This window comes from Aedes aegypti, chromosome 2 (genome assembly GCF_002204515.2).
Source record: "Aedes aegypti strain LVP_AGWG chromosome 2, AaegL5.0 Primary Assembly, whole genome shotgun sequence".
Lineage (NCBI taxonomy): Eukaryota > Metazoa > Arthropoda > Insecta > Diptera > Culicidae > Aedes > Aedes aegypti.
In genome coordinates, this window is record NC_035108.1 from 63077601 (window position 1) to 63101075 (window position 23475).

Consider the following 23475-nt stretch of genomic DNA (forward strand, 5'->3'; position numbering starts at 1 on the left):
TTATACTGTAATGATAATGTGTTGAGTAATGCCACCAGAATTTTATGTTGCCACTAGCGGCGTTACGAAAAATTTTGCAATAAGGTTCAGATGCGTTTTTCTCGACATGATGATTTTCCAAATGGGACTGTATTGTGAGTATGGGCAGTTCAATAGTTATGAAAAATCGAGGTAATTTTTAGTTAGTCACAGAAAAAAATGAGAAGAATCGGGTGAGAAACGGCAGAGGCTCTCTAAAGTTTACCATATTGTATGGAAAACGGCTTTGGTGCATTTATGTGTCCGATACTGTAGCTCCAAGTATGGGTAATCAGCACCAACACCGAATTTGAAAAACTTTCATAAAACAAATATTTCTTTGCATCTAAGTTATTTTTTATTGAATAGATTGAAAAAGTCTAGTTCAAGCTTTTCAACGGTATTTTTAGGTAATTAATTCGTCCAATAGGAAAAATAATATCTGGTGTTTTTTTAGAAGAATGACTTGTTTTTTTTTTGTACTAATACAGTTAGTATGGAATGAAAAATTGCTGAAAAATACTTAAAAATCGATTTTCTCAAATCTAGGTATCTGTCCCTTACACCCCTTTGCCCTTGGTTTCTATTCATGACACTATTGATTCACTTCGATAGAAGTTTGTTTTAAAAGCTACAAAACCGCATATTTACGGGGTGTCCATCTATCCGGGAAAAGCGGAAAAAAATCCGGGAATAACAAATGACCGGGGAAAATACAGGAAATACCTGGGAATTTAAAGAATGACCCGGAAAAATATGTATTTCAACTAACGATTTCTTCAAATTTCAAGCACTATGAGAGAAATTTCTTTCAGAAAGTGCACGTCTGCCTACCACTCGTACTTCTCACTATCACTAACTTTTGGTGAGTTGATAGAAAGATAGTTAACGATTAAGATCTATGAATTATTTCAAGAAGGGTACTTAGTGATTTCTAGCGAGGTTCTTGGTTAGATTTTTGTTAGATTTCTATTCAAATTCATGGACAATTTTAAATGAGATCTTTGCTGGAATCCTATAGGGAATGGATTCGATAATTGGCCAGTTTCTTGAAAGATCTTGTTAAAATATATCTTAAATTGTTATTAGTAGATTGCTAATACGGTTTTTAGTGAATTCTAGAAAAGTCTTTCCTTGGCAGATTCTACTTAAAATTGTTAGTAGATTCGTCGAGGTTGGTGAAAAGCTGAACGAAAAAATAAATATAGCTTATTTCTAGGGAGATCTTCTGAAATCCTGGACAGATTCATGAAAAGTTCCGTTTGGCGTATTTCTGGGATTATTTATGAAATTGATTCTTGATGAAGCCTTTTCTGTATTAGGTGCTAGTTTGACTATAACAAAGTTCTTATGAGGGGCTGTCCTGTTTGGCATACAGTCGTTTGACATAATAGCTGTTTGGTATAACGGTCGTTTGGCATAACCACCATTTGGCATATAGCCGTTTGGCATAATTGTGAAAAACATTAAATTTTATTAATTTCCTTCCATTAACCATCTAATACCCAACCATGCCTTTAGACGGGGTACTTTTTGGCATTTTGTGTGTGTTTTTAACATATAAGAAATGTTTTTTTTTAAACTTTTGAATCTTTTCTGTATTTTTGAAAAATGTTTGGAAAATTGTGTTTTTCATAACCTACAAGTGCCTGGGGTTCATTAAACGTGTAATGCAAAAAGTTTATATTTTTCTACATTCAACCTATCACAGAAAAAGAGCCTGGTGGGCCTCATAGCCGTGTGGTTAGTGTCGTCAGGCAATGAGCGCAGGGAGTGTGGGTTCGATTCCCGCTGCAGCCATTGAAACTTTTTGTCAAGAATGTTTCTCGGCTGTACTATTGGAGCATGCTTGTCCGTTGTCTAGTGTTAAGTTACAGTCTGTGCAGTTAAATGGCTGAAAACGGTGTCCGTGTCATTTAAAAAAATTAATTTGAAACCTGTGTTTCCGTTAGTTACAGTTAGTATGTTCCAGAAAAAAAATGAAAAATTAATTTCAAAAGTACTGTAAAATTTTAAGTATTTATTGTACATTCCGTTGATAGGACATTTTTCAAGGAAACCAATATACAATAAAGCTCTATTCGAACGCTTTTTCAATCAAAATGTATCCAACGCCTAAGTTATTCCATATCATTTGGAAAAAACACATGACACATCTTATGGTTCCGCATATTACTGTACCACCGCAACATCTTTCATTTCCGAATTATGCCTAACGACTATTATACCAAACAACTGCTATGCCAAACGACTTTATGCTAAACGGCATTATGCCAAAAGGCATAATTGCAAACGGGGTAGACCCCTTATGAGGTCCCTGACGAGATTTTGTATGGATTTCTGCAGATTAACAACGAATTCTTCCAATCATCGATGAATAAATAAACAGCAAGGTCTTTTATGTACTCTTGACCAGTTATTTGTTTGTTAAATTTTTGACGAGATTTTTGACCAAATCTTTTAAAGATTACTTGAAAGATGGAGTCTTAGAATTATTTCAACCGTTTCGCCAGTTTCATAGGATAACGATAAAATATGTTTAAAGATATCGTTTCTGTTAAAAAAAAGTCTTTCCTTGAATCCAATTTGAATTTTACTAGATCAAAAATTTCTCCTGGAACCAGTCCTGGCTCATGTCTAACACATTATTTCGAAGGCATTATTCAAATGGGCTGTTCATTAATTACGTAAGACAATTTTAACGATTTGACAAATTTGTTCACTTTTTTTGCAAGTGACATCCCCAGGATTGTCATCCGTATTTTAATTTCTTGGGGATACTCGGGAAAAATCCGGGAGTTGGAAAACTGATTTTGAATGGACACCCTGTATTTACGAGCAACTAGCTGTCCCGGCATACGTTGTATTGCCCAATAGGGCGTAGAGTCTATCAAAAAAATAATTCCGAAGTTTATGTCAAATCTGCATCTCACGTTTTCTCAACTTTCAAAAATAACAAACGGACACCTACAGGTTAATGCTTTCAGTGGACGATTTGCCCTTTGAAGGAAGCACCACGGACTAACATGCAACGCCCAGTGGCACAGTCGGTTAACATTCCGCGCGAAAAGTTCTCCGGCCTGAAGCGGGAATCGAACCCACACTCCTTGACTCGATGCGGCTAAATGCTTGGTAACACTAACCGCACGGCCACGAAGCCCACAGAAAAAATATTATTCCACACAAACACATCGGAGCCCTCGAGGAAAACAAAAAAGAAAGAATGGTTCAAATTGCTCGTCCCGTTCTCAAGCCAACTCGGGACATACAAACACCATTCCATTTTCATTTATATAGATATGCCTTTTATGTGCATCTTACTACCCTATTTGAATTCCTCATCTTTAGATTTTTTTTCTGCATAAAAATGAAGAGTTCACTAAAGCAAATTAGTTTACGATAAGGATGAAACAAAGCCACACATGTTGAAGCATGTATCTCTTCTTCTTCTTCTTCTTCTTTCTGGCATTACGTCCCTACTGGGATAGAGCCTGCTTCTCAGCTTAGTGTTCTTATTAGCACTTCCACAGTTATTAACTGAGAGCTTACTGTGCCAATGACCATTTTTGCATGCGTATATCGTGTGGCAGGTACGAAGATACGCTATGCCCTGGGAAGTCGAGAAAATTTCCCACCCGAAAAGATCCTCGACCGGTGGGATTCGAACCCACGACCCTCAGCTTGGTCTTGCTGAATAGCTGCGCGTTTACCGCTACGACTATGACCTTACTTAATTAAGTTTCAGTCGATTAGATAAATATCGATACATTGGAAGATCCTCATAAACAAAGCATTGTTGTCGAAAATATTCAGATTTATTGATTTATTGTTCAGTAACTTAAGAAAATTCTGAATCCAATATGTTTGATTGCTTAAACTTTCTGCAAGAAGTTTTGAAACTCTGATTCAAAACTTTGAGTCTGATAAATTAGAGAAAAATTCAAAAGGTAAAAAATTATAATATATTTTAAAACATTGCCTACTAATGACATAAGTGAAACATTTCAATGTTGCAAAGTAGACAAAAAATTGAATCATTATTGTTCGAATGTTATTTGTCCAAGTATACAGTTGCAATATCATCAGCCATATAAACTTTCTCCAGCTTATTTTTGGTGGTTTGTAGATTTAGAGCTTGAACATGTTCGTTCAAAATGATTTTCCCGGTGACCATCTCGAATTCCTTGTTTTCCCGTCTTTTTCCCGATGGATTCCCTGATTATAGAAACGTGTTTTGGTACAGTAACAGTTGACTAAAGTCGTGTTAAAAACATTATCAAGGGTTAATCACGGAAAAAATGTATAGCTTATTCGTTGGAATTTGCTGATTTCCAGCAAAATTAATACTCGCTTTTGAAGTTCTGGACGAGTTACTGACGAACTTTTTTAATTTTTTGGTTGTTATCCCTAGTCGTCTCTGACAAATCTTCCAGAGAAGTTTTGATGAGGTTCTTTCTGAAGGCAGGTTTAATATTCAGCAGATTACAGTAGAAAGTTAATTAGTAATTTATCCAGCAGGTCTGTCAGATATTGGTACAAGTTTTAGTTTTTGGTTTTTGCCAAAATTTATTGAAATATTTCGCCTAGAAAAATCATCCCAAAGTCGCTTTCTCAGTTTTTCTAGAATCTTCTCCAAAATGTTTCCCAGATAATTTTAAACATTTTCTTCTTATTGGAAATAGTGAATTTCTGGTGACTTGCTACCTGCCCTGAAATTACAACCGCAGCGTAGGTATATTTAGAAATAACGTTTTGCACAAAATAAGTAAAAAGAATCGATAGAGGTTTGAAACTTTGAATCAACTTTACTGAGAATATATTAGCTTTCACATTCGCCCTTATTTTTGATCTGTATTGAATTGTTGTTCACCATTATAAAGAGGGCTTGCATGTAAAATGCTGCTCAGCAGGCAACAATCGAGTTCTTGGTGGGAAGAATAACTAAAAGCAATCCAGGCTACTATATTGTACAAAAAAGCAATCTTGCTATGAAAGTAATGATGAATTTAAAAATGTTCAACTCAACATGTAGCTGGGTTCACTTGAGAAGAGTTTGTCAACTTTTCCTTAAAAGATTACGACGAAGTGTTATATGGCTGGACACAAAAATGATTTCATATTAACTTTGAATGTCGTATGCACTGCTTAAATTCTTCCTATTCATTACAAACTTTGAGAGATTGATTTGTATTATAACTGACACCGTTTAGGCATAAGGGAGCAAACACGATTTTGAGTAGGATTTATCATAGTACGACACACTAAACATTTATAAAGTGTCTATATAAAAATGTTCGCCCTCAAATTTTGTTTCGTTTTTTGAGCAAGATTCATAACGCTTTTTGAATGAACATTTGCAAAATTTTGTTGTATTTAATCCTCCTCCCTCTCCCCCCTTCGAGCGTTACGTAATTTGTGAACGGTGCCATATTTTTTATTTAATTATATGAGTCACTGAATCAATCCAAAGAGTCGCTTTACTTTTGTGAGTGAGTCGTCTACAATTCACTCCCGAAATTAGATCAGTTTGCCCAACTCTTCGTGTAATAATCCAAAGAGGAATCGATCACTGCAGATACGTCGTTATGATACTCAACGCGAAAATTGTTTGACCCAGTAAATCAATTGTCACCCAACACGCAGCAACAAAGACGTTGCCATCTTCTATTCTTTTTGCAACAATATTATTCCGCAACATCAGTTTATCATAACTTGAACAGAATATGACAAAGATCGATCACCACGTGTGCAGCAATTTTCTGGGCTTCGCATTGCAATTTTCGAGAACTTTCTCCGTGTTGGTAAACATTTATACATTATCAAACAGCATCCACAAAACAAATTTGGTTTTGTGTTTAAAATAACTGATTTATCGCGAGTTGAAAAGTTTGCAACAATGTTGCGCTCTGTGATTGTCATGACAATTTTTCTTTTGATTGTGTCCTTACCCGCAACAGTTGCGAAAAACGGTTGTGAGCGAGCTCGCTTTGTTGCTTGTTTTTCGTCTATTTTGATGACAATTTGATTCACTGGTTTGACCACATCTTGCAACGGCCGTTAGAAAATCGTTAGCTAGTTTTTTTTAAATATCCAATGCAGTTTACAGTAGTTAAACTTGGTAGACACCTCACCAGTGAATCAAATTGTCATCAAACAGACAAAAACAAACAACAAAGCGAGCTCGCTCACAACCGTTTGTCCCAACCAGAGTTGCTTAATATCAATCATATCAGCTGATAGCTGATGGTCTAAAACTATCACTATCACTTGCGAACCATCAATATCACTTTGATTTGACAACCAACAGCAGTGATGCGACATCGCACTCTAGATCATAATCACTGCGAAATGAGTGATCACGTGGTAATTATTTTTCAGTGATCAACAAATATAGTTTATATAGTTTGAACCTATCTGCAACACTGTCAAAAATATCGTACTGATAAATTGCCATTTGAACTGCTTAATTTAAGGCTAAACTTAACCCATCAGTGATATCCATAGTCTATCGCCATCAATGCATTTGTGATGGAGTAGACAGCATGATATTGATATGATGTAGATTGATCCGAATTGTATCGCAGTCGGCCTGTACAAATCAGCAAATTTTAAGCGTTGATAGTGACAGCGAGCAACTCTGGTCCCAACTGTTGCGGATAAGGATACAATCAAAAGCAAAATTGTCTTGACAATCACAGACCGCAATATTGTTGCAACCTTTTTAACTCGCGATTAATCAGTTATTTTAAACAAAAAAAAACAAATTTGATTTATGTATGGATGCTGATCGATAATGTGTCAAAGTTTACCAACACGGAGAAAGTTCTCGAAACTTGCAATGCGAAGCCCAGAAAATCGCTGCGCACGTGGTGATCGATCATTGTCATATTCTGTTCAAGTGGTGATAAACTGATGTTGCGGAAGAAAATTGTTGCAACAAGAATAGAAGATGGCAACGTCTTTGTTGCTGCGTGTTGGGTGACAATTGATTCACTGCACCTCACTAATCTTTCGAAAATTACTTGGCGAGAACTTTGCGGATTCTGTTGGAATATCCGAAGAAAATCAACAAAAAAGTGAGAACCTTTGGGGATGATCCTTGGAGAAATCGACATTGATGCTTCATATAGGCATAGCTGAATTGATCGATTTCTTTTCATAGTTATTATCTTTTCATGATTGCAGAAAACTGATTCACTTTTCATAACATGTTTTTGTGCAGTAAGATAAAAAAATACTACATCTTGCTTCATGAATGAGAAATATTACGAATTTTCTTAATTTGGCGAAATTATTAGAGAAGGAAAGGATTGGTGAAGAGAAATTTTATTATGTCAGTTATACTCTTATTAAAGAAAGTGTTGAAATTTTCATCGTACTGCTAACAAATTTTTGAAAAATTACTTGCAACAGTTTGTGTTGCATTGCTTTCAACTACCTACTTGGTTTTTCATTGGACTTTAATGATAGATACTGCTCAAGATGACCCAAGAGCGATTAGTTCGATAAGGAGCGCCAGAAGATCAAAATCTTCGGGTCACAGAAAGGTGATTTGCACGGAAAATCAACTGAAGCGATGGGCGCTATGCCATTATGACAAGAACGGCATGTGATATCGGAGTATTTCAGAAAAAAATCTAGAGCTAATGTTCTGTAGCTGCGGCCCTCCAGAAGATTGTGTGCGGCCTACGAACGGATTTCAAATAATTGTTTTGTGGCCCTCTTAGTATAATTTCTTGATAAAACCCTGGTCTTTGTTCTCGCAATAATGTTCTTAAAAATTTGATCATTCATATCATTACAAATTTTTCTGTGTTTCTGCATGTTGGTCATTTAAATGATTATCGGGAATCAATGAGGAATCAAGTGCATTTATCATCTCAGAAACAGCTCTAAATAGGGTAAGTGATCCATTAGTTGTGGGTGTTCCTACAGTTGCGGTAGTGCCATTTACACGGATTTAGTTGAATAAGCCACAGATCCGGCACCGCCAATCGAATTATTGGGTTATTGACACAGGAAATAGCTGAAAACATTGTTCAAATTGCTTCAAAATTGATGAAATACCACCAAAAACCGCTTGAATTTTTTTTTCACTTGTACCATAGTTGCGGTAAAGTGTTTCTATAATGGAGGTTCCCATAAGAAAACAACGGATACCGCAACTATAGGAACACAAATCAAAAATTTACCTCAACTAAAGGAACAGTGTACCAATAGTGGAGGTATTATTTTTCACTGACATGTCGATGGTTACTGCGAAGAAAAAAATATTTCTCATTAAGTTAATGGTCGTTACTTCCCGTTACAACAATAATATGTACATTCATTGCGCTTCTTGAGTTCTGAGGGGTTAAATGAAGTTGAACCGTACTTAGTACCTCCACTATTGGAACATTTACCCTATACCTGAGTTCCTGCAATCTTATGATGTTTTTATGATCTGTACAATGAGAATATGTTTGCTAGTTTTCAGCAAATTACAATTTTGTTTTTTTTTAGAAAGCCAATCTTATTGCTGCGCCATAATTTCGAAAACAATAATTAGTATATAATTACATAAGATCATTAGTAAACTGAAACATGCTAGCCATTAATCATTGTAGTATATCATATAGAGCAAAATCATTTATCGTATCCAGTAGCTTTTTAGCATCATTCCACCCATAATTAGTCCATAACCAATACTTAAGAATTATTCATATCGTATATTTGTTTTCCTTTCTTGGTAAAATTTACGTACGTTCAAATCACTTCCCACTCAAACTTTGTTTTTTTTTAAATCTCACTTATCTCATTCCTTGATTTGCTTGGTTTTATTTCGTATTGTTGTCTCTAAATCTCTACCACTTTTTCTCATGATTTTTTCTACATTCTCACTAACCCATCACTAATGACAAATAATCGATCGACATTGTTTGATTTGGTTGCCGTGTTTATGTACTGTATTAAATTTGATTTTGTTTAATCAAATTTTATGTTCAATTTGGTCACACTATCGTTGCTATCTTTGCAAAACTATTACATAATCCAACATCACTCTCAACTATCAGTGTGCGATCGATGGCCTAACTCATCAATTATCACAATTTGATCACTATGAATTCGATGCCATCGATTTGTAATTCATCACCATGCATCATATACTCACTCAGCCTGCATTATATCTTAACCACCAGAAAAAAACATAAAATGAAAATTTTACTAACTTGTTTTTTGTACTGTGCTCTTTTTGTGTATACTACTCCCACTCTGAAATGATCGTAATAAATATACGTAATACTCAACTTTGTCGTCAACAACAACACAAACACACTAAAAAATTACACTTTTCCACCTGAATTTCGTTCCGTACATTTTTGTGTATCGTTTTACTATTTTTTCGATTCAAAAATCTGGCTTTCTGGTAACAACGGATACAGCGCTACCGTTCACTAACCGGTATCGAAAGCTACCGAAGCAACGACATCCGAATCCCGCTCTTCGATAAGGAATCGTCCGATTTCTGTTTCGAGAAGAGCCGAGAACTGCTGAGTAAGCCGTTCGGTTTGGACATAGCGACTGCAACCCTGGATGGGCGCCATTTCGATAAGAAGACACGTGACTTGATTGGGGAAAACTTGATGGATATCGAGAAGACGTTGAATGCGCTGAATTTAGACTTCTTGCAAACCTACCAAGAGCTGGAGAAGGCGGACTCTGCGGAGACACTTTTCGGGGAGAACTATGGCAGTGGAACTCCGTATAGAAAGAGTCCTCCAGCGAGTTCGTTAATGAGGGGTTCTTCGCTGGAAAGTAGCACAAAGATAAGCTCAGTTTTAAGCGAAAAGGGTGGTGGGGGAAGTGGTAGCTCATCGGTAACGGGGAAGAGTCCACCGACGAAAAAGCAATACGAGATGAATTTATATTCTGAGTTGAACGGCAGTGGAGGTAGTGTTCGCTCGCCGAAAGGCATCCCCATAAGGGATTTCAAATTCCGTCAAACGATCGACTCCCGGTGTAAGGATCGATCGGATTATTACAATCTTAAAAATGAATACTTATCGGATCTGACGAGAAAACAGCAGAACCAAGTGCTGTCCTCGTCGCCGGTTAAAAAGACTGCAAACTCGAGCAATCAATCGATCAATCAGTTGTACCAGATATACAATACACCAATGCAGAGCAGGAAGTTCGACGATCCTAGCTTAATAGTTAACGCTGTTAGCCAGAACCGGCAGCGTTCTTTGTCTTTCACCGAAAATTATGAACTAAAGTCTCCCGTCTCGGTAGAAGGTCAGCTACTAAACATTTGCCAACCGAAATCGATTCAGCAAGCACAAAGTCAACCTAAGCCTATTCCGCGAAAAGTACTGACCTACAAACCGAAAAGTATTCGCGCTAGAAATCTACGTAGACTTAGCTATAACCCGATCAGTATGATCGACAGTTCGTCTTCCAGTAGCGAAAGTGAGCTGGATCGAAACCACGCCCAATCTGAATGTGACATCCGATCGAAGCTCAGTTCTCGACGTAGACGCCAATATATGCAAAGACGTTCCAATAGTAACAGTGCCAGTAGTCAAGACAAACTGTACGGATCGAACGCCAGCATCAAGAGTGCTCCCCAGTATAACTATAACAGCGATCGACAGTACTACAATCACCCTTACAACTACACAGACTTTGCCGACAATGATGACGAAGAGAACATCTACGACTTTGGTCGAACACCTCCGCCTCCACCACCTCCAGCCAAATACGCCAATGATCCTCCGCTTCCTCCACCAGCATACTCAGACAAGACCCTAAAACGGGACTACCTATTCTCGGAGTTTGACGTGTCCAAGCTTACCGGCAAGAGTCCAACCACCCAAAGCTACTTCGGCGCCCAGCAAGGCACACCAAACGTTCAGACACTTCAAAAGCAATCATCCACCGGCAGTGGTGGTCTCCCGGCTCAAATCGCTGGTTCGGTGGCAACGGTTGCCCAATCGCAGCCCCAACCTGGATTCCAGTGGCCGGAGAAGATCCACGGTGCCGTTGTGAAGCATAACGATATGCTGTGGCGTCAGAAACAGCTCTTCGGCGGTTCGGTCGGTTCGGGCCTGGTGGCACCGGGTTTGGGCAGCGGTGGTGGAGCTGGAGGTGGTGGCGCTGCGAAGGAGACCCGTTACTCAAGCGAGACGTCCTCCACGGAGACGGATTCGGTTGATTTTCGGCGCGAGTTCGTACCGATGATGCCGCCGAGTCCGGCACCGTGAGGGTGCCGGAAAGCAGACGACATTAGGATCGTTTGATAGGGATAGGGATTGTAGACGGCTGTAGGTGACATGGTTGAAGTTTTGTTTTTCTTTAGGAAGTTGTGGTTTTTATTAGACCTCAGATTATGTTACCCATGTCCGTCCAAATTTATATAATTTTGTTACAGTAGAACCATATGAGTTGTCGAGGTAATAGCGGTTTTTACAAGTGAATTCCTATATTATGTTCATCAGTGCAGTATTTTAAAGTTCTGTTCATGATAGTATCAACCCAAGAGCTTGCGTTTGCTGGCAATTACCGCAGAGCTGTTAGACATCATCCTTGAAAGCTCCGCTTACGGCTATAGCTGCGCCCTTTTTCAGGCATATTCAACGTGGCTAGTGAAGCTGAGCTTTACCCCAAGATGCCTAAGGGATCGCTTGGACTCTAAGGTGCAATCGTCTACCGAGATAAGCGCCGGTTGCTCGGACTTACGGTTGTTGACCACCACCACCTCAGTCTTGTGACGGCCAGTTATAGTTTCCTAGACTTCCATTCCTAAACTATGGAGATAGCGTGCGCTGCTGTCAACTCTACTTCCTCCATCGATTCGCCCAAGACCAATAGGGTGATGTCGTTGGCGAAGCTATCAATCTTAACGTTCAACGCTTCGTCATCGTAATCATCGTCATCATCGAAACTTCAAAAGCAGTTTTTCTGTCCAAAATTAAAAACTATTCGATGAAAATGTGTTCACTGTGTTTCGGTTGGAGAATAGAATACAGTGAACACATTTTCCTGTACATTTTCTTGATTTTGAACGAAAAAATTGCTTGTGAAAAATCTGAAATCAATGACGGATCCTGCCCCCTTAACACCCGTCGGAAGGGGCAGCCTCAGTACGTCATCGCACATCGCATTCCATAACATCGGGCCCAGGATTGAACCTTGACGAACTCCCGGGGTAATTCATACACACGGTGTACTATATTACTATATTACTATATTACTATATTTTTACACTGGAAATTCTTTTCCTCGACGGCTATCTGGGCCCAGCCGAGATGTTAAGAACTTTGTATGTAAACATTTTAGCAGATAGACGTCTAATGATCTAGAAGTGAAAGCAGTACTTCTTCAAACACCTGAATACCCCCGTGGCCTTGCGTGTGCTCTTTAATGCTTGTGGAAAAAGGATGTCAGTATTGCAGATAAAGCAAATTATCTTCTTCTTGGCATAACGTCCTCACTGGGACAGAGCCTGCTTCTCAGCTTAGTGTTCTTATGAGCACTTCCACAGTTATTAACTGAGAGCTTTCTTTGCCAAAGTTGCCATTTTCGCATTCGTATATCGTGTGGCAGGTACGATGATACTCTATGCCCAGGGAAGTCAAGGAAATTTCCATTACGAAAAGATCCTAGACCGACCGGGGATCGAACCCAGACACCTTCAGCATGGCTTTGCTTAATTGCCGCGGACTTTAGCGACTCGGCTGAGAAAGGTCCTTGACTAAGGAGGGCAAGTGATAAATCAATGAAATAACTTATCAAATACTGCACTACATCGAGTACCATTTTCGTTTTTTTTTTTTTTTTGAGTCGCTTGGCAAACAAATAAAAATTGACTTAAATGTATCAACAATGAAATTGAAAAGGTGACACAAACTGAAATTTTAACACTCTCATAGATGCATATTTATTGTTAAAGATTGGATTGGTTTGAACTCAACACGAAAAATATGGAGAAAGGAATAATCACTAACTGCTGCAGGGTCATAAACTATACTTATTGTAACAATTGTTGAAAGCGAATACTACACTCAATGAAAATACAAACGTACACTCACATACACTTATCCGCTCAGTTCAACTAGAGTTCTTTCTAACAAAGTAAACAATCGAAGTTATTGAAACCGACAACAGGAACAACTGCAAACATAGTCTGGATAGCTCCTTTTTTAAATTACGCTGCAATGAAAGTGAGATGCAAAAATCAATCAGAACAAATCGATCGCACGAATGCGCACAAAGCTGTTGTACTCTCAACACAGGACGCAGTAGGCCGCCGAACAAATAGCCCGCGAACACAATGGCACACACTGAGACAAATCTCTATTTACAATTCAGAACAATAGTGGTATAAATGCGAGGTCTTGTGCTAGCCAGAATAGTTTCCATTTTGTTGTGCGATGTAATAAATACGTAAATTTGAACCGTTGACAACGTTTAGCAATCGTTCGTTGCTCAGTAAGTTTGTAGAATTCTTTTAGCCAACTATTTACACTTACAAACATTAGAAACCGATGTGGATAATGCTAGGCAAACCTAACATCAGATCGATTTTGCTTTCACATCACCTCGTCAAGCAATCAAAGCAGAAAAGAAATTAGTTCCGAAAAAAATAATGGAAATGAAAATGCATGCTCTTATGATGTTTACATTCGTTAGTAATCTTCAACAGTTTGAGTTTCATTTTAGCGGTGTTGATAGCGCATTAAATGCATTCGGTTGTTCCAAGATGAAAATAGATTCTTCCTCTTAAAAAACACTCAGAAAAAAATAAACTTTACTCTCACTCTCTGATGTTTCGAATCGAAACTCAACTTTAGCGCACGCGAGGCAACAAGTTACAAACCAACCAGTTCAGGAATTTGTTTCAAAATACCGTAGAAGGCGAAGAAATAACTTAATCAGTTATTCTCGAAACTGGCTAAAAGTGATATTTAAACTTATAAAACTTCGACATAACAATGTTCGAAGGAGAAAAAAAACACTACGATATTAAGCATGATTACTATTGTAAACTATCGATCAAAACTTAATTACGATTGTATCGAATAATGGTGGAAAATGCAAGTTATTGAAAGACGGGTATTTCGTTTCGATTGTTACCAGAGCCAGAGCCTTTTTCTTTAAGGGTTTGTTTGCAGCTATAGGCAAACTTGAAGTCATTGGATCGCTGAAAGTATAAAAATTTCTAATTTCACTTAGATGATAAAAAATGAATCGTTTCAAAAAGTGAAATCAGAACGATTTTTTTTTCTTTTGTTTCTACATTAACATTTTCAGTTCGCTTCTTATCGTTACGCTTTTCACCGATTCGTCGCCAATCAACTAACCCACACTAACCCCACAGAAAAAAGGAAATGTTAGCTTTCAGTTACTTTTAAACTTTTTGTAGGCTTAAGTTTTTTTTATTTCTATATTAATTTTACGTTCATACTTTGATTTCGACTTAATCCTTGCTCTCCTCGGCCTCTAACCTGAAAATAAACAAACACACAAAACACTGAACCTTTGCTGCTGAACGCGCTTTGATTTGGCTCCCTATCCTTCTGTCCTATATTCCTGCTCCTATTCCGCGTCCCTGTTCCCGGGAAAATTCTATCCACTTCACAGAGTACCATCACCGAAGAGCATCGTCAGGCCTACAACAGTCTTGTGGAGAACCCTCACGGAGGAGGCAGTTTCCCGCCTGATCTGAAGTGTTTCACCGCGTCTACGTTACCGCGGTCAAGATTCAACACAGGCAGCTCTTTCTCGTCCACAACGGGCAGCTTCCGCTTCAAGGAAATCGACCTTACAACGCCTCCTTCACATCCTGCTCCGAAGTCACCTGGGCCATGTAGCGCAGACAGCAACCAAGGAGACGAGTCGAACCCTTTGCGCATGCTACGGAGTAAGAATTTCCCTGTAATTCGTCCGCGCCTCAAGATCCAAACCCAAAACAGCGTCGAAGAACATCTGGTATCGCTTGATGACAAGGACGGACCATGTGAGAGCCCCAGCTATCTAACGAATCCGGAATACACGTACAATAACGCAGCTGCCGGTGGTGGAGATATTGAACAGGACTCGACAGCTTCCTCCAACGCTAATCCTATTCCCCTACCGCCTCGCGATCGTAACAAAGTTATCGCTGCCAATCCAAAGCGCCATGTCCGGAAGCATCCATTGATCATCCCCGCTTCAGGACTACAGCGAACCCTCAATAAGGTGACCCAAGTCACCCCCGTTGAGGAGAAAAACGACGTATTCATTGTGCCAACCGACGATTCCGTCAATCTCGATTCCAATAACGTACTCCAGAAATCCTCGTCGGATTCCTCCAAATTGAACGAAATCGGACACTCCTATGTCAACAACAACAATCAACTGTTGTCTCAGAAATCCTACGGCAAGGATTTTGTCGAGAACAGTTTCTCCAGTGTGAAACCTCTTACGACCCTCCCGGCAACCATCCCTGCAACAAGTACAATTCTCACAAGGCGTCGCATAGAACGGGATGCCGCCAATCGGCAATCTCTCCCTCGCGATCCAACCTACGAAAATCTCGACATCTACCAAACCCACCAATTCAACAACAACAATTTCAATGTCGACACCGCATCCCTACACTGCGAATCCATTCTGGAAAGCGATTCGGACAAGGTGGCCGACCTATCGTCTCCATCGTCGTCGATTGACGTGGTAGACAGCTTCGCAAGTGCCTTGTACGACATAGAGAACAAAAAATCCACCAAGTTGGTCGACGATGTACTGCGCAATGTCGACACAATGGTCGACACGAAAACGATCGACAAGAAAGGATTGCTACGATCGCCACCACCTCCGGCGGGACCAGCGCCCACTTTGAACGCGGCCATGGTGGAATCCTTTAGCAATAGTTTGTCGCGACCTGCTCCGCCGCCTCCTCCGGTAGCGGTTCCGGTGCCAACAGCGACGGCGGCCGCGCCGGTGGCAGTCGACGAAATCGATGGCATGCCGACATCGCCGGCATCCGTCTCGGAGGGTGACCTGAAGAAATCGCTCAACTACGTGAGCTGCGAAGATCTGCTGGAGTTTGCCGAGAAGCCAAAAGGTCGAGCCCGCGGGCTGGAGTCGGATGAAGTGCGGATTATGTCCAAGGTGCTCGGGAAGAATGTAAGTATTGATGTTTTTCATATTTTAAAAAGTTAACGAATATCATAAAATTGAATCAGCCTAGTGACTAGCGTGAGAAACTTGACTCAAATATGAATTGATTAATCAGTGGTCCAACTGGGAGCTACAGCTTAGCCCTCTAGTTCCTACCGACTTTGAGAATCTATTATCAAATCCTGCTTCACTTTATGCGACCAGCGTGTTCGTAGTTACTGAGTCTAGGTTTCTGTATCAAGAAACGTGTCTCACTATTCTCAGTTTTCATCCACTGTCTTTTAAATCCGTTTGCACCTGATCAAGCTATCATTCTCGTTGCACTCTACATTTCTCGATTTCAGAAACGAACTCTTATTTTTCAGCGCTGTGAACTTACCTGCAATGGCAGCTGAACTTACACTTTCGCCTCCTTCTGGATATTGGGTTCACCATCTACTTCAAGGTTTATTCTCCGCAACCTCACACCACTCCAAGTGCTTACAAGCCCTTTTCCAGCCTAGTCTAGCCAATTAAGCTGGTGTACAGGTCTGCCATTTTGCATATATTCGATAGACAATGTCCATGTAATTCGCGAAGCAAATAAATTGACTGGATTTGTTGCTCGACTGTTAGGCCAGCCCTCTGCATAACACCTTCTAGCGGAATATTCTAGTAACTTATGATAACGCTCTAGCACGTAGCACGCCTTCTTGTACCAAACAGAACCGAAGGGAACACCATCTTTGCAGGGTTGCTGTCCGGCATTCTTGCAACATGCCCTGCCCATCGTATCTTTCCAGCGTTGGCCACCTTCTGGACACTGTGTTCGCCGTAGAGTTAGGCGAGCTCGTTGTTCATCAATAATTCACACCATTTTCCAGCACAGCACCAAAGTTCGTCCTAAGCACCCGGCGTTCGAAGACTCTCAAGTGCTTGCAGGTCCTCCTGGAGCATCGTCCACACATAGGCCCGACTTCCGCTTATGATGCGCCTCCATATTTCACGGCCAACGTTATTATCAGCCGTCAGCAAAGATCCAGACAAACTCGTCGACCACCTCGAACGTATCCCCGTCTATCGTAACACTGCTCTCTAGGCGAGCCCTGTCGCGCTCGGCTACACCCACTAGCATATACTTTGTCTTGGACGCATTCACCATCAGTCCAAATGTTGCTACCTCGCGTTTCAGGCGGGTATACAGGTCTGACACTTTTTCAAATGTTCGGCCGACAATGTTCACATCATCCGCGAACCAAGCAAATTGACTGGATCTCGTGCGAATCGTACCCCGGCTATTAAGCCCGGCTCTCCGCATAACACTTTCTAGCGCAATGTTGAACAACAGGCACGAAATTCCATCACCTTTTCATAGTCCCGGCGAAACTCAAAAGAACTGGAATATTCACCTGAAACCTTCACACAATTTTGCACACCTTGCATCGTTGCTTTTATCAGTCTCGTCCATGATTTTCCATAGCTCTACCGGTCGATACTAAAGGTGATGCGTTGGGACCTAGTATTCACGACATTTTTGGAGGATGTGCTGTACAGTAAGGATCTGGTCCGTTGTCGATCGGCCGTTAACAAAGCCGACTTGATAACTTTCCACGAGCTCGTTTACTACAGGTGACAGATGACGGAATATGATCTGGGATAACACTTCCACTCATTCGGTAGCCTCAGCTTCTCCGGGTCCATCTTGATAAATTCAACCCTTACCAGCTCATTTATTGTTCTAGATTTGGTAAATGGAATTTTTAACATCCCTCAAATTATTGGCTGGCTGATTTCCATCGTCTGCAACACTGACGTAAAGATTTCCTGTGTTGTCTTGACTCCTATTCTCTTCGCTTTAAGTACCAATCAGGTGTTCATCGAAATCTTACTTCCACCTTATCCGTCAAGATGCTCACATAATCATCCAAGCACATTTCGGCTCTCGGTATGCAGGGTGTCCATTCAACCGGGCAATCTGGGAAAAGCGGGAAAACCCCTGGAATTCCAAATGACCGGGAAAAATAAGAAAAATACCCGGGAAACTGTAGAACATACCGGGAAAACTGTGTTTCAAACATATGAATATCGTTTTGTTTTAATTTTAAGCATTATGGATAAAATTAAACAATGTGTGATGGGGTGCACGATTGCCTGACAACTCTCACTTTGACTAAGTTATAATGAGTTGGCAGAGAAACATTTAGCTGAAACTATGAAAAAATGTTGATGTCCTTCAGAGATCTTTTGCAGTTTTTCTTACAGCATGTTCAAATGATGTCTTTTGAAACATAATTAAAATTTCCAAAATGGTACTTACGGATTACTGGCATAATTCTGGATGAGATGTTCAATAGATTTCCCCTTAAGATTAATTAGAAATACTTGACGAGATGTTGACAGATTCTCAAAAATTCCTGTTTGGTAGATTCCTGGAGAAAATACTGCGTATTCTCGGTGAAGCCTCGTTTAGATTACTAGAGTGACTAGTCTTTGATATATGGAGAAGTTATTATGTAATCCCTGACGAGATTTTGTATGAATTTGATATATTGCGTATTCTTTCCGCCATTCTCCGCCATCCGCAATCAAATCATGGCGAGAACTTTGCTAGATAAATAAATATAAGGTCCTTCGTTTGCTCCTTCAGATTGTTGTCCAGGATTTGACGACAGCAATGAATCTTGCGTTTAGGTTAGCCAACAGTGAAATCTTGTGTTTAGTATCATAACGGCGTATCTTCATTAATCGAATGGTTTTCATCGATTTTCTCTTCGATTTGTTACGCAAAATTCAGTCGGTTTTTGCAACGCAGTATGAAGAAAGACGTTGAAATTCCCTATTGAAACAAGAAAAACAGTTAAAAATACTTTCGCCTGAAATAGTTTTTGGTAAAATAGAAACTCGACGAGAAGAAATCGATTACTTCAGATACGCCGTTATAACACTAAACGCAAGAAATGGTTTTTAGTGAGATATCGTTTCTGCCAAAAAGTTCTTTTCGTTGATCTAACGAGAGCTACACCAGATCAAAAAAAAAATCCCAGTCATGAGCGATGTCTGATGCATAGTTTTAAAAGCATTGTTAAAAGACAATGATTTGGTTATTAAACTTTACCCTTTAGTGGAAGCATGGCCCAAATCTAAGTATCTGACAGAGCGGAAATTTTGCATAGAATTCCAAAATCTTCGGAAACCATTTACTATGAACTCTATAGAGTTCACGGCATCCCAGATTTTATACAATTGGGTCCTAAGATTGTTATTGAATTCTTGTTTTAATTCAATAGCACTACAGAGCAAGTTCTTGCAACTAGGGTAGACAATCGTCACCGTCAAACGGAAAAAGTCGATGAAACTAAAAATGAATCGTCATCGTCACTCAACCAGCGTTGGATGACGATTTCCTGCAGTGGTCCGCCTCGAAGGCTCGGCGTCATGACGAACAAATAAGCCTCCTTCGTTATGGTCGAAACTTCGTTCGGGAGCTCTGAGCCGACTAAAAATATGAACCGTGGCGTCGATAGATTGAGCCTTTTTTGAAAAAATAAAACAAAAACAAAACGTGGTCGGAATTGACCAAACGATCTCTGAACCGTCACGCGCTTACCAACAGAGCTCTTGTTGAAGCTTGAGGAGTACGGGTTAAATCTCCAATACAAGCAATTCTGGGATGGCATTAGCCGTTTTGTGCATAGCAAGCGAATATACAATAAACGCCCCCTACGTTTGAGAAAGGGGAGCGAACGGAATGAAGACAAAGTTGTTCGTTGACGATTTTGGATTGATGTTCGTCGTGCATTCTTTCGTCGATGGCGAGACGACGACCTGCCAGAGTTATTATACTAAATGACGATGTCTTTTTTTATTTCGTCATCGCACTGTGACGAATCTGACGATTATCTGCCCTGCTTGCAACTACCATCAGTGCACCAGTTTCCGCTCATGTTCCAGTAGCCCGCTCACACTGAAAAAAGACAAGTTTATACAAAGTAAGTTTGAAAACTTTAGCCGCTATACAATTCTAATCGACAAATAGAATCATACTGTGGACATTTTTTTGTGTATTTACTCAAATTACCTTACTTTTTGAACTCGTGAGCGGGCTACTGGAACATGAGCGGGTACTGGTACGTTGACGGTACTTTAGCAATTTTTCCAGCTCAAATAACGGCTATAACATATTAACTTTGATTTCAAAGAAGGTAACAAACGTCCACTTTGTCGACAAAAACACCACGGGGGTTTTAGTTTTAACACTGGGGTTGTTCCTATCTGACATTTCGGAAGGGACACGGAAAACAAAGTATACCCAGAATTTGAGTTTAAACCAAGGAGAGTGACAAAATCTCAAAAACCGCGAAAACCAACGAAAATAATTTAAGAATTCAGTAAACACGTGTTTCTGACCAAACCTTAAGTGTTTGGCACTAAAATTGCAACAGGGCTTCAGGACCCTATGCACATTATTATTAGTGTTATAAAATAGTCATTCTGCACCAAGTTGCGTAACCGCAATCTCGTAAACTTCCAAATTTAGTTAGTATGTTGTAATTTTTTTATTATTTTGTTTGAACCGTGTTATGAACCATTGCGCAACTCAAATAAGTTGCGTAAAGAACTAACATAGCAAAATATATTATCAGGTAATGAACTCTTAAAATACACATAATTCGGTGTAGTCAGCTCAAGACAAATTGGCCTGACGTAAAACAGTCCATTACTATAAAAATTGTATAAAAATATGTGCTTGCATATTGGACTGATGCAAATTTCGATGTTTTGAAAATTGGTTGTGCCTACGTCATTTCCACGAACACTTCACATGGAAATCACTATGAAAAAAGCAAAACTTTTATATTCAGTCCTCTAACAGCTCGTCATGATAATCTATGGAAAAGTGATCAAACACATCCCATGTGAGATCTTTCCGGGTACAACTTTGCCGAAGCTCCATTTTGATGGAACGTAAGGATAATTTGTTATAATATTGATAACAAAGTCTAAATCATGCTGAGATGATCATTCAGCTACTTTCAGAGCAACACTGCTTTTTTGCTGTAGATCATAATAGCCTGGATTATTTTGATCTATTCTTCCCATCAAGAGCACCACTGAAGCATGCTACATGCAAACCAATTTTATAAATATGAATAGCAATTTATCCTGACGTCTAATTCAAAATGTGATCTTTGGTAAAATTGTAGCTGGAAGGATTTCACATGAGAAGAGTGTGTGCACTTTCCATAAAATATTATGACGAAGAGATAGAGGGCCAAACAAAAAAGTTTGACATTTTCCATAGTAATCTTCATATAAACTTCAAATGGCGTTTGTACAATCAAATTTCTTCTGAATCATTTCATACTTTGGGAGGATGCTTTTTATTATACTTTGAATCGTTTATGCATAGGAGAACAAAAATTTTAAAATTTACATCACTCTATTGCCTATACTGCCTCAGAATCCATAGTTTGAAAGTTCAATCATATATCACAAACTTCGGTATAAAAAAACTATCTATCAAATCTATATCAAAATCTCATATCGCTGGATCAGTTTTTCAATTTTTTAAGCTCTCGGGAAAAATTCAAGAATTCGAAAACTGATTTTGAATCGACACCCTGGGTATGTGTTGAGCTTCTAAAAAACATTCGTGTTCCTAGGTACTGTTCCATGTCCTCCCACTCCGCTTCCACCTGGCGGCTTATATTCTTCAGAAAGATGCAAACCTGCTGTTTTCGTTTGTCTTTAACGGCGTACATTCAACCGAGTTCCTTGCTGTAGTATGACAACCCATAATGCATTCGTCTCCTCCACAATCGGCTTGCACTCCTCGTCGAACCAATCGATTGTCGACTCTGTCGATCGTACTCCAGCTTCATCATTAATGGCTTCTCTCACAGTACTCCAGCAGTCCTCAAGAAGGTCTCCAACTAGCACACCTATTTTTCATCTACGTCCCCACTGGGACAGAGGCTGCTTGTCAGCTTTGTGTCCTAAGAACACTTCCATGGTTATTTACTCTTGCATTCTTTTCATGTGGCATGCACGATACTTTATGACCATAAAAATCAAAGAAATTTCAATTACGAAAGGATCCTAGACCGACCGCGAATCGAACACAGACACTTTCAGCATGGCTTTGCTTTGTGGCCGCGTTTTTTACCACAATGCTAGGGAAGTCTCCTAGCACTTCTAGTATCTCCTGTTCTCAATTACTTCGGCGATTTCTCCAGAACATTCTCGAGAGCCAAATACCGTGACATGCTCTATTACCTTTCATGGCTTTCTAAAGACTACTTAATATGCTAACGTTTTTGGCAATCATTAAGAAAAATAAATAATATAATATGCTAAAAACCCACATAATTCCCAAATACACGGTATTAGGCAACACACGGAATTAGAGCAGGTCACGGTAGCAGGTATTTCTCAAATAATTTCTTCAGACTTTTTTTCAGGCGTAAGAGGTTGAATTCTGAGAAAATTGAAAGTATATCTCACTTATCGCTCTCTGTAACATTCATGATCCACTACACATCATGAGAGTCTGTTTATTGCCTACTGTTACAGCACTGCTTGTATGGGGGGGGGGCATTATTGCTATCGGATGTTTGGAGATTGTTTATCATGCCAGTAGAGTCAAACATCTACCCCGGTGAGAACGAATTCTGCAATGACTGTTCAGGGAATCAATAGATATTCTCATTATGAAAAGCTCCTGGATCGACCGGGAATTGATCCCACACTCCATCAGCATGACGTTGTTTTGTAGCCGCGGACGTTACCACTAGGCTAATAAAGGCTAGGGCATTTTCTTAGAATCAATGCGTTTACTTTACCTACTGTTTGAAATTCACAGCCATCTAGGCTATGTACTTTTAAGTCTGAAAACTATATTCATTTGTTATTCCAATTTCGCAGATTCCACCGGAGCAGTGCTTAGTAACGCTGGACTTCATCGACTGGGATATTCACAAGGCGATAAAATTGTGCAAGCTGCAAAACATCCTCTCCGCATGCAACCTCTCGCTGCAGGAAAGTCGCGAAGCGCTGGAAAACTACGAATGGGATCTACACACCACAGCACTCAAACTGAAAACGCGCAAATAGTCGTTGAACACGATACTACTGACAGTGACACCCCGAACCCAACCGAACAAAACAGCATCAAACCAATCAATCCAAATGTCTTCCCTCAGTGCAACACAGAACAAACAAGTATTATCCATAGCAGCTTCTCTCTCTTTTTTCTTGTTTTAAGCACATTTATTCGGTATCATGTAGTTTACCAGTTATACTTAATTCCTAAAGTTTATATACTAAAGAAACTTTAAG

At 39.6% G+C, this 23475-nt stretch overlaps 2 protein-coding genes across 2 annotated transcripts in view; both read left to right on the top strand.

The window, feature by feature from the left end:
* Nucleotides 1-11624, top strand: part of LOC5574280 (tyrosine-protein kinase PR2) — a 123497-nt gene extending 111873 nt beyond the window's left edge. Inside the window, exon 8 of the mRNA XM_021841013.1 lies at nt 9441-11624. Coding sequence (XP_021696705.1) covers nt 9441-11261 — 1821 coding nt within the window. The 3' untranslated portion in view covers nt 11262-11624. The remainder of the gene's footprint in view (nt 1-9440) is intronic.
* Nucleotides 11625-12656: 1032 nt separating this feature from the next.
* LOC23687490 (tyrosine-protein kinase PR2) lies at nt 12657-23397 on the top strand. Its single transcript, XM_021841014.1, has 2 exons — nt 12657-16164; nt 23062-23397. Exons 1-2 carry the CDS (start codon nt 14911-14913, stop codon nt 23248-23250), a joined length of 1443 nt encoding a protein of 480 aa, XP_021696706.1. The 5' UTR covers nt 12657-14910; the 3' UTR covers nt 23251-23397.
* Nucleotides 23398-23475: the final 78 nt, after the last annotated feature.

Coding starts and splice junctions, on each gene's coding strand:
- LOC23687490 (XM_021841014.1), top strand. CDS start 14,911: ATGCTACGGAGTAAGAATTTCCCTGTAATTCGTCCGCGCCTCAAGATC. Junction 16,165..23,061: donor CCAAGGTGCTCGGGAAGAAT/GTAAGTATTGAT, acceptor CCAATTTCGCAG/ATTCCACCGGAGCAGTGCTT.